General features: G+C 43.5%; 1 protein-coding gene across 1 annotated transcript; it reads left to right on the forward strand.

Moving 5' to 3' along the window:
* The first annotated feature begins 8,148 nt into the window (after positions 1–8,148).
* LOC124701075 (transcription factor MYB77-like) lies at positions 8,149–8,859 on the forward strand. The gene has a single exon (XM_047233125.1). It carries the CDS (start codon positions 8,149–8,151, stop codon positions 8,857–8,859), a length of 711 nt encoding a protein of 236 aa, XP_047089081.1.
* Positions 8,860–12,128: the final 3,269 nt, after the last annotated feature.

Here is a 12,128-nt window from a genome sequence, read left to right on the forward strand (position 1 = left end):
GAGAAGCATTCCCTCTCAGTACAAGGCTTTGGCTAGCAAGGTTGTTTGAAGCAAACTCAAGTATGAACCGGTACAACAAAACTTACATAAGAACATATTGCAAGCATTATAAGACTCTACACTGTCTCCTTGTTGTTCAAACACCTTTACCAGAAAATATCTAGACTTTTAGAGAGACCAATCATGCAAACCAAATTTCAACAAGCTCTACAGTAATTCTTCACTAATAGGTTCAATCTACATGATGCAAGAGCTTAAACATGATCTATTTGAGAGCTCAAAACAATTGCCAAGTATCAAATTATTCAAGACAAAATACCAATTACCACATTAAGCATTTTCTGTTTCCAACCAAATAGCAATGAATGCAGCACCTTTTAACTTTTGCCATGAACATTAAAAGTAAAATGAAGAACACAAGTGTTCAAATGAAAAAGCGGAGCGTGTCTCTCTCCCACACAAGCATGATAGGATCCGATTTATTCAGAGAACTAAGATAACAAAACGAAAATAAAAGCACACAGACGCTCTAAGTAAAGCACATAAGATGTGACGGAATAAAAATATAGTTTCACTAGAGGTGACCTGATAAGTGGTTGATGAAGAAGGGGATGCCTTGGGCATCCCCAAGCTTAGATGCTTGAGTCTTCTTGAAATATGCAGGTATGAACCACGGGGGCATCCCCAAGCTTAGACTTTTCACTCTTCTTGATCATATTATATCATCCTCCTCTCTTGACCCTTGAAAACTTCCTCCACACCAAACTCAAAACAAACTCATTAGAGGGTTAGTGCATAATAAAAAATTAACATGTTCAGAGAGGACACAATCATTCCTAACACTTCTGGACATTACCCAAAGCTACTGAAAGTTAATGGAGCAAAGAAATCCATTCAAACATAGTAAAGGAGGCAATGTGAAATAAAAGGCAGAATCTGTCAAAACAGAACAGTCCGTAAAGAAGAATTTTTTAGAGGCACTTAACATGCTCAGATGAAGAAGATCAAATTGAATGAAAGTTGCGTACATATCTGAGGATCACTCATGAATTTTCGTAGATTTTTCTGAGTTTACTACAGAGAGTTCTACTCAAATTCGTGACAGCTAGAAATCTGTTTCTGCACAGAAATCCAAATCTAGTATCAACCTTACTATCAAAGACTTTACTTGGCACAACAATGCAATAAAGTAAATATAAGGAGAGGTTGCTACAGTAGTAACAACTTCCAAGACACAACAAAACAGTAGCAAAATAAAACATGGGTTATCTCCCAAGAAGTGCTTTCTTTATAGCCATTAAGATGGGCTCAGTAATTTTAATGATGCTCTCGCAAGAAATAAGAGTTGAAGCAAAAGAGAACATCAAAAAGCAAGTATGAAACAAATTTAAGCCTAACCCACTTCCTATGAAAAGGAATCTTGTAAATAAACAAGTCATGTAAGCATAATGCAACAAGCATAGAAAGGCAACACAAGCGCAACTTCAAGATTCTCAACATAAAGAGGGGAAACTTAATATTATTAAGATGCATATTACCATGTTTCCCTCTCTCATAATAACTTTCAATAGTATCATTGATGAAATCCACAATATAACCATCACTTAAAACATTTTTATCATGGTTCATATGCATGAAAGTATCATTATTTTTGGCATAAGAAAAACTCTTCTCATCAATAGTAATTGGAGCAGGATCATTATCAAGAATTTGAATATGGTAAACAAGTTGCATACTAAGGGAATGGTTTTTGGCAATCCCATCATGACTATGACAAGTTTCATAAGGATAATTATAACCTGTGTCATATTATTCTTTATAATAATTTTCAAAGATTGGAGGCATAGTGTCATCATAAGAAATAGAATAGTTATCTTCCACAGTATGTTCATCTGTAACCATATCATCATTGTTACTAGAAGGAAATGTATCAAACATATAATCATCAGTAGCAAAAGGATTTTCAAACACCTCATCCCCAAGCTTAGAGCTTTCTATATCATTATGGGAAGAAGCATGGATAGTACTAATACTATGGCAATTATTAACATCCTCATTTTCAGAATTAGTTTCCCAGAGATTTTCAATATCAAAAGTAGTGTGCTCTTCTAAATCATAATCACTAATATAGGTAAAGGGCATAGGAAGATCATTGTACTCAGATTCATTATCATAATAATCATTAGGAGCAACATACTTAGGGTTACCTATCGTTATCTCATACACGCGGGGATATGCCGTTACCTCTTTCTTTTTATTCCCCCTCTTCTTCTTCTTCTTCTTCTTCTTCTTCTTCGTTCCCTTCTTCTTATTCTTTTCCTTCTCCTCGTTCCCTTCTTTAGGAGGAAGAGGCTTGAGGGGAGGCTTCTCCACATAACCTGATTTATTTCCAGAAACAATGGAAGAAACTTGGGAGGATTCCTCATTTTCATTAATAAGTTCAAAACACACAGCGGTCCTATCATATTTTGGCAAAGTGTCATCTTCTAAAATATTTTGTATGTAAGTATTTGTGTGGCAATTATCAATGCAATAAGAAAGACACCCATGCAGGACACTATTAACATCGAGAGCACTCATATCCACCAAAGAAGTTTTTCTCAATAACTCTTCACACCCCAAAAATAAAGTAAGTTCATCATGCTGATTAGGAGTGATTTCGTTATCACAATACAAATTTGCAGCACTCATAAGGTTCGAATTATCATTGGAGGAGCATTGAAAATTAAAATGACCCACTCTATGGAAAAGTTCACAAATAAAAGGATAGAGGGCACAAACTTTTTCACCAAGATCATCTAGAGCCCTAGACCACTTTCTAGTTTTTTCATTCCTGTGATGGATACAATATTCTTCTTCAATTTCATTCTTTTCACAAGGTCTATGAACTCCACAAAAATTAACATGCTTATAGGAAATAGCATTTTCAGAAGTTTGAGCATGTTCATGGCAATCATTAATAACAGTTTCATCCTTCATGCTGATGTCTTTAAAAGGTTCATGATACATGTACCAAATTTCTTTAGGAACATTAATATGAGAAGCAAAGGCTCTATAGCAATCGACCATAATTTGAGGATCAAGACCATATTTAGCACTAAGCTCTTGAAAATCAGCGAGCTTTCAATGAAAGACTTAGTGCATTCATATTCATAGTTTATACCTGGTTCTTTACCTTTGTCGTTCTCCCAATCTTCAGTATTCTCCTGAATCCGATCAAGAAGGTCCCATCTAGCTTCAACCTCCTTGCTTGTGAAAGATCCCTCCAAACGGGCATCTAGATAGTCCTTGTGGTGTCCTAGAAAGCCTTGCATAAAAATTATTAATAATAACATTACAGGGGAGCTCAAGAATGGGACATTTGAGCATTAGTGACTTCAATCTCCCCCATGCTTGGGAAATACTCTCTCCATCATGAGGATAAAAGTTATAAATATAATTCCTATCAATATGCACTTCATGAGGAGGATAAAATTTAGAATAAAAGAGAGGTACAATTTCCTCCCAACCAATAGATCGACCATTCTTCAGCATCTTATACCATTCTGCAGCTCTGCCCTTCAGAGATATAGAGAATAGCTTCCTCTTAACTTGGTCCTTTGAAATACCTGCATTCTCGAACAACTCGCATAATTCATGTATAAAGAGTAAATGATCACTAGGATGGATAGTCCCATCTCCAAAATAGCAATTATTCATAGCAAGTTCAACAATTTTCATAGGTATCTTGAAAGGAATACTTTCAGCATGTGGATTTAAAATATCACAAGCATCATTAGAGTTATCGCATATGGGAGATAAAGTATTATCAGAGCAAATTTTCTCCCCTAAAGATGGGAAGCTAAAAAGATCATAAGAACTAGCTTCCCCAAGCTTAGACTTTTCCATAGCATTAGCAGTAATTGCATTCATACTAATAACATTGCTACTATCATGCAGATAAGGTTCCATAGGTTTTTTAATTTTCGCATCAAACCATTCATGTCTTAGCTCAGGAAAAAGATAAAAAAGCTCACTAATTTTTTTGTTGTTTTCCATTATGCCTAACTAGTGAAAATAAAAACAAGAAACGAAAAAGATATAATTGCAGGATCTAAAGGAAATAGCTTCGAGCACTCACACACCGGCAACAGTGCTAGGAAATAGCTTAGTAGTCGGAGGATGTGAATACCTTTTACCTTACCTCCCAGGCAACATCGCCAGAAAATAGCTTGATGTCTACGCACGCTTCTATTCCTGTAGACAATGTTGGGCCTCCAAGAGTAGAGGTTTGTAGAACAGCAGCTAGTTTCCCTTAAGTGAATCACCCAAGGTTTATCGAACTCAGGGAGTTAGAGGTAAAAGATATCCCTCTCAAGCAACCCTGCAATTAAGATACAAGAAGTCTCTTGTGTCCCCAACACACCTTATACACTTGTCAGATGTATAGGTGCACTAGTTCGGCGAAGAGACAGTGAAATGCAAGTAATATGGATGATTGTAAGTAGTAATTGCAATATGAAAAAAATGGCAGCAAGCAAACATGTAACAGAACTTGTTGGAAACGGGGTTTCAATGCTTGGAAACAAGGCCTAGGGATCTTACTTTCACTAGTGGACACTCTCAACAATGATCACATAAATAAATAACTTCTCTTCACTTGTGCTACTTTCAAACACTCTCTTGTTGGATAACAAACACCATTCATTGTGTAGGGCTATAAAAGCACACCTCAAGCCGGAGTAAACAAGCTCCACAACTTCACGGAGTTCATATTAAAGTAACATCTAGAGTGCATAATAGACCGTTGCAATTTAGACCGAGTACTAACATAGCATACACACTGTCACCAATAGCTATGAAAGGGGGAATAGATCACATCAATACTATCAAAGTAATAGTTAACTTCATAATCTGCAAGAGATTACAATCATAACCTACGCCAAGTACTACATGATGCACACACTGTCACCTTTACATCATGGAGGAGGAATAGACTACTTTAATAACATCACTAGAGTAGCACATAGATTAATATTGATACAAAGCTCATGATCACATAAAGATCACACCATGGGAGAGAGAGATGAACCACATAGCTACCGGTAGAGCCCTTAGCCTCGGGGGAGAACTACTCCCTTCTCATCATGGGAGTCAGCAACGACGATGAAGATGGCGGTGGTGTCGATGGAGATGACTCCGGGGGCAATTCCCCGTCCCGGCGGCGTGCCGGAACAGAGACTTGTGTCCCCCAAAACGGAGTTTCGCGATGGCGGCGGCGCCCCTGGAGTCTTTCTGGAGTATGATTGATTGATGTAGGGTTTTCGCGTCGCGAGGGATTATATAGGCGAAAGGGCAGCGTCGGTGGAGTCCCGAGGGGCCCACACCATAGGGTGGGGCGGCCCCCCTCCTGGTCGCGCCAGCTGATGGGGAGGAGGCCCTGGGCCTCCTCTGGCCTGGCCCTTCTGGCTCCGTGAGTCTTCTGGCAAAATAGAATTTCTGTGATTTTTCTGGATTTTTTCGAGCACTTTGGTTTTTGGGCCTTTTCTGCAATAAACAGACATAATAAACAGAAACTGGCACTGTGGCATCTTGTTAATATTAGTCCAAAAAATGCCATAATATGATATAAAGTGCATATAAAACATGTGAGTATTGTCATAAAACTAGCATGGAACATAAGAAATTATAGATACGTTTGAGACGTATCAAGCGGCGGTGCGGCGAGGTCAACTGTTGAGCTTGCCGGAAATCTAGGATTCAATTAAGTGGCGGCACGGGCGAGAGGTTGAAAATGAAGATGGGAGGCACGGTGAGAAATGAAGAAGTAACCGTACCCCCGTGATATTTATACCCACGACTTCTAGATACATGCGCTGGATCCTACGGTGAGAACTCAGCGATCGCGCCGTTGGATTTCCTCCATGTGTCCTAGGTATTGAGGGGTGAAAATGCTACGAAGGTACCCGAGCAAGATGAAGGTATCTGCGCAAGCTGAGGTGGAGGGAGGAATGATGAACCTCGGAGAACCGAGGGGGATAATGTCGTGGATATAATAACTAGGTATACCACAATAGGGCCTTGATTCTGACAAGACCGGGTATCCCACATATGGTGGTGAGGCTTATGGCCCAACTCGGTGGCCCAGTTGCCGGAAAACAACAAAGGTGGGATCCGGCCCGGAGACAAGGTGCTAGATCCGGCTCATGGTGAAGGTCGTTCGGATTCGTGACGTGCACGACAAGGAATACTTAACGTAGTCTAGGCTTAGTTGTATCCGGTAGGATCTCTACCCTTGTAACCCTAAATCCAGAGCCTTTATAAGACGGATCCTAGGATCCCTTGAGATAACTCAACTCATTGTAATCTCACACAAGTTGCCTCAAAATCCCAGATAACTAGTAGTACGGTCTCGCTACCGTCGTGAGGTTTTCAAAGCTAGGAAGGTCGTGTGTCCCTGTCCCAGTGACTCCTCACCCTATGGCCCCCCTCTCTCTCCCCCTCCGTGAGGATCCTCTCATCAGAGTACCGTCAAATAAGCAACGACATGAACGGTCCCCCTTTTCCCCATTTGCAACTGAACTCTACCTCCACTAACAACTCTGATTGAGGACGGAGCTCAACACCGCTGCCGGAATCAAGGGCAAGGATGGGGGATTCTACGAGAGATCCCAATCCCAACTTGTGCGAGATTCCAACGCCTTTGAGAAAACAGAAGGCTCTAATACCACTTGACAAGACTGAACTATGGATTTCAGTACTGAGGAAGAAGAACATGTGAATTTCTACCACTTCCGATATTGAGTAAGGAGGAATTATGCAGTACCTTACGATGAAGATAAGGCCAGACCATCAAGATAGGAGGCTAGGGTTTAAACCAATTACTGATTGATGCCCAATCCCTAGGGGAGTTCAAGTTATAAAGCAAAACAAAGAAGAAGACAAACTACATAGTGGTTGGGTGTAAAGCGAGCGGGTTCAAACAACGACTTTTTAGCTCGATCACTTTGACGTGAAGTTCTCTGAGCCGTCTGATGGTGAATCCACGGTAATTGTCTCTTAATCAAGTAACACTTGTAACTGAATCTTACACTCGGGTAATGACAATTCCCCCTATTAAGAAACGACTTACCCTCAAGGAGTATACAGCTGGAGACACTCGTAATTGAATCTTACACGGGTACACTGATCCTGAGACGTACTAGTGTGAAAACTCCCATTGCAACTAGTTGCACCTGCACCCCATATTCAGATGTTACACTTCCAAGTTTTCAAAAATATGAAAAGAAATCTGGAACATATATTATGTTATGCATTATGCATTTGCGAAGTTTCATCAAAATATTTGAAAATGTTTGTTCTGCACAAAAAAGACAAATGATATGTGAATAGTTTATGGAACACTATTCATTTTGGTCTTTTTTTTCCACAGGTCACATATGATCATATTTTGGAACAAAAAATTAATGTGCACAAGATACAACATTATAACCCATGTCCACGATTTTATTTCACACTTGTAACTGAATCTTACACCTGGGTCCTGACAACGTACTAGGGGCAGGGAAAGTACATGTGCAGAACCCAAGTGTCCTTGTTGCAAAATTGCCGCCCACTAGTCTCCGCGATGAACTCGGTACGCGGCGCAAGTAGCAGTGTTTCCTTCCTGATATCGGCCACCCATCAATCTCCAATCAGAACTTTCCATATCCTTGAATCCTGGTGGATCCCGTAATCGCTTTCCATATCTCCAGAATCCAGGAGTAGCATATTTCCGATCTAAACTTTCCATAATCCTGGTCGTTCACGTACTCGCTTCCCTGCTCGAACCGCCTTTCCTTGCAGCAGAAGCCGCGCGCGTGCTTCGACTTCGAGTCCTGCTCGGCTCCGACCTCCACCTAGGTTTAACCACCGTCCGTCTATATAAGGCAGCAAGCAGCGCCGGCGTTCACCACCACCCGCACCACATCAACTTTCTCCTCCGGCCTCTCGCGATCGCACGAACACCAAACTCCGTCCCGCGAGAAGCGACCGATCGGAACACCGGAGGCGAAGCAGGGTCGATCGATGATGCCGTCGTCGTCGTCGTTAGCGGGCACGTCTGGCTCCGACTACGCCGCCGTCGCCGCGGCCGCCGCCTCCGCCGCGCCGCAGGTGACCAGGAAGGCGATGTGGAGCTCGGACGAGGACGGCGTGCTGCGGGAGCAGGTGCGCCTGCACGGCCCGCAGAACTGGGACACCATCTGCGTGGCGCTGCCCGGTCGGAACGCCAAGTCGTGCCGCCTCCGCTGGTGCCAGCACCTCGACCCCCGGGTGGACGTCGTCAAGCCCTTCACCCCCGAGGAGGACAAGCTCATCGTCAAGTACCAGGCCGCCTACGGCAACCGCTGGTCCACCATCGCCGAGTTCCTCTCCGGCCGCACCGACAACGCCATCAAGAACCGCTGGAACTCCGTCCTCCGCAAGCACCACGGCCACGCCTCCGCCTCCGCCTCCGCCTCCGCGGCCGACCAGGGGCCTCCGCGCCAGTACTGGGCTCCTTCCGCCTCCCGCCACGTTGCAGGCCCCGAGTTGACGCCGGGCTGCCTCCCGCTGTTTCCTCTGGAGAAGGGCGATGTCAGGATGGACAGAAGAAACCCTCCGCTGCCTCATCACGCGTCCGAGGACGAGGACATGTCTGATGCCGAGACATCTTCGGCCGCGTCTGTGGAGTGCCTGCAGCTGTTCCCTCTGGCGCCCGGGGATGATAGGGCTAACGCGGGCGCGGCGGCGTCGAGTGGCATGTCCTGCGGAGCAGACGACCCGCTCACCCAGCTCAGGCTCGCGCCGGCGGCGAGTTTGGTGTTCGACGTTATGCCGCTGCGGTCGGTACGGATGTAGATTTCGTTCATCGTGGGTAATTTCGCTGGTGGAAGTTAACTCCTAATTGAAGAGCTGTGGATGATCAAGAATGTCAGGCTCTACCGTAACTGAAGAGCTATGAATGTTAGTATCGTTAGAAACTTAGAATTCTGAATGTTCCTCGTAATCGTGTTGCTGATTTGATAGTCAAGAAAGTTCTGGCGTTATTGTAATTTTCTGGCTTCTTGCTAATCTGGACAATCCGGACAATCCTGAATGCTTGGAAGCTATTGTAATCGACTAGCTGTGGATCTTGGATTCTCGGTATCAATTAACTCTTAATTCTCTGTAATCGTCTTGCTTGGTTGTTGGCTTGGTCATCAAAAACTTTCCTAAACTTCTTGTTTATCATTAAATATCATTTCATTCTATGTATTTGCCAAATAAAATGAATTTGCCAAATAGTAGCACTGTTTCCTTCTTGGTGTGTGTGCGCGGGCAGGTAAGCAAGACAACATTGCGTTTATGATCTATCTATCTGTGATGTGGGTATCCATCTATTTTTTGAAGTTGTTGAAGCTGTTTGCAAAGCTTCTAACCACATGAATGCTTGTCCTCAATGCTAACTTGTCAATACTATGAAAATAGCTTCTACCGTTGGTGATCCATGAAACAATATTCTGAATCCAGATAGTGTGGTCATGTATTCTGCATAATAGATATATGTGTCCTAGTTGATTTAAAAAACAATCCCTACCCAGCGTCAATAAATATGTTTGTATTTCGGATCAAACTTCGCTGATTTTTTATGGATTTAAAGGCAAGATTTGCCAGAAAAAATTCAGAAAAAGGTTTGAATTTTAGACCAACTTTCAGTGAACATCAACTTCATTTGAAAATGCTACTACCATTTATCTTGGTAGCTCTCATCATTTGGGGTTAGAATCAGAGAATTCATTCTGTGATTTCAAAAAAAAATCTTTTTTGGCTGCCACATGATCGGTTACATAAGTCAACGAGAAATTATATGGTTTTCATCACATGCCTAACCTTAAATGCTTTCAATACCCTCTCATTTCTATGTATTTTCCAAATAAAATAATAACGTCAATGTCATTTCATTCCAATTTTCCAAATGGAATGAAATGATGGTTACCAAACGAGCTCTGAGCAGCGGAAAACCTTGTTGTTCAGCCGGTGGATCCCATGCAAAAAACTTCCTCAGACGCGTAATTGTTCGACTAGTCGTGTTGTGCTGGCAACCCTATCCAACGTTTAACCTTATATGTTCCTCTCTCTCTCTCCCTCCCTCTCTCCCTCCCTCTCTCCCTCCCTCTCTCTCTCTTCAATCACCGCATGAACACCGTCGTCTCTCTTTAGCGAAAAGGAAACTGCCATGGAGATATCACTCATTCACGTGCAGTCTCTACAACTTGTACATAATCAGTCGTGCTTCCTTTTCTGTTCCGTGTGTCATCGCTGGCCACTTCCCTCCGTGCGCCGTCACCTGCCGCTCCCTTCTATAACGCCTCTTCCTTCGGCCAGGCGTGGACGAAGAATGGCCTACGGTGCTACAAAGGGATGAGGATGATGGTACCACTGGCATCCAAATTGTTACCAATGTTAGTCCATGATGCTAGCTATCTCATATGGGCCGGCGATGCTACAAGTATTGTGCAGCGCCGCTACCAATGGTGGGCGGGGTTGTCCATGATTTTCGTCCGTGATCGCGGGAGGAGGTGGCAAGTGGATCACACTCCTGGGCCCCTGGGGGTTTCTATTTGTTACTTGAGCATTGGCTATCCCTGCAACCCGCAGCATTGCTTGAAAATTGCGGCAGTCTTTCTGCAGATGTCCTGACTGCCTTTTCCCATTGCTATCGAGATAAAAATGCATCTGGCATGGCCCGTTCATCATATCTTCGGAAGTTACAAAAGGTCTTTGAAACCTTGACCCGCTATTTTGCCTGTTATTCCGAGAGTCATCTCTATTGTCGCCTTGCTGTGCATTACTCTTCTGATAATCACCTCTATTGTTTCCTCCATTGTTTCCCCGAAAACCAGCCGATATTTGGCCAGGGGCATCGTAACTCGAAAATTGTCGAGGAAATCGGCGTCTACTTTGAAAATTTCGACTGCGGTCCTCCTCTGGTGACCTGTGTCGTTTATTATGTACTGCATCTTCGCCATCTGCCCATCTGTTTGCTATTTCCATTAATGCTGATATTGTCCTTGGGTTTGTTCTTCCCAAGTCCTTCACAAAATCTCCTCGTTGAACTCCTGCTACGAACGCATCTATCGCTCTCTCATCAGATATATTTTCTGCCGAGTTTTTGATGATGTTCCACATTTGAATGTACTTCCTCATTGATTCATCATGCTTTTGTCGACATGATCTCAACTCCTCTAGTGTCGCAGGCTTTTTGCAGGTTGACCGGAAGTTCTTGACAAACACGTCCTCAAAACTGTCCCAGCTGTCGATGGAACCTGGGGGAAGCTTCTTTATCAACGATCTTGCGGCTCCGCTCAGGTGTATTTGAATTCTCTGCATGGTTGTTTGATACGTCTCCGACGTATCGATAATTTCTTGTGTTCCATGCCACATTATTGATGATATCTACATGTTTTATGCACACTTTATGTCATATTCGTGCATTTTCTGAAACTAACCTATTAACAAGATGCCGAAGTGCCAGTTCCTATTTTCTGCTGTTTTTGGTTTCAGAAATCCTAGTAACGAAATTCTCGGAATTGGACGAAATCAAAGCCCAGGTTCCTATTTTGCCCGGAAGCATCCAGAACACACGAGAACCGCCAGAGAGGGGGCACAGGCCCACCAGACGCCAGGGTGGCGCGGCCTGGGGGTGGCCCGCGCCCCCCTATGGTGTCGCCGCCTCGTCGCCCCTCCGACTCCGCCTCTTCGCCTATTTAAAGGTCCCTGACCTAAAACCTCGATACGAAAAAGCCACGGTACGAGAAACCTTCCAGAGCCGCCGCCATCGCGAAGCCAAGATCTGGGGGACAGGAGTCTCTGTTCCGGCACGCCGCCGGGACGGGGAAGTGCCCCCGGAAGGCTTCTCCATCAACACTATCGCCATCTTCATCAACGCTGCTGTCTCCCATGAGGAGGGAGTAGTTCTCCATCGAGGCTCGGGGCTGTACCGGTAGCTATGTGGTTAATCTCTCTCCTATGTGCTTCAATACAATAATCTCATGAGCTGCCTTACATGATTGAGATGCATATGATGATGCTTGTAATCTAGATGTCATTATGCTAGTCAAGTGGGTTTTACTTATGTGATCTCCGGA

The sequence above is a fragment of the Lolium rigidum genome, chromosome 3 (genome assembly GCF_022539505.1).
Source record: "Lolium rigidum isolate FL_2022 chromosome 3, APGP_CSIRO_Lrig_0.1, whole genome shotgun sequence".
Taxonomy (NCBI): domain Eukaryota; kingdom Viridiplantae; phylum Streptophyta; class Magnoliopsida; order Poales; family Poaceae; genus Lolium; species Lolium rigidum.

What these genes read in the sequence shown, in the direction of transcription:
- LOC124701075 (XM_047233125.1), top strand. Translation starts at nt 8,149, where the DNA reads ATGTGGAGCTCGGACGAGGACGGCGTGCTGCGGGAGCAGGTGCGCCTG.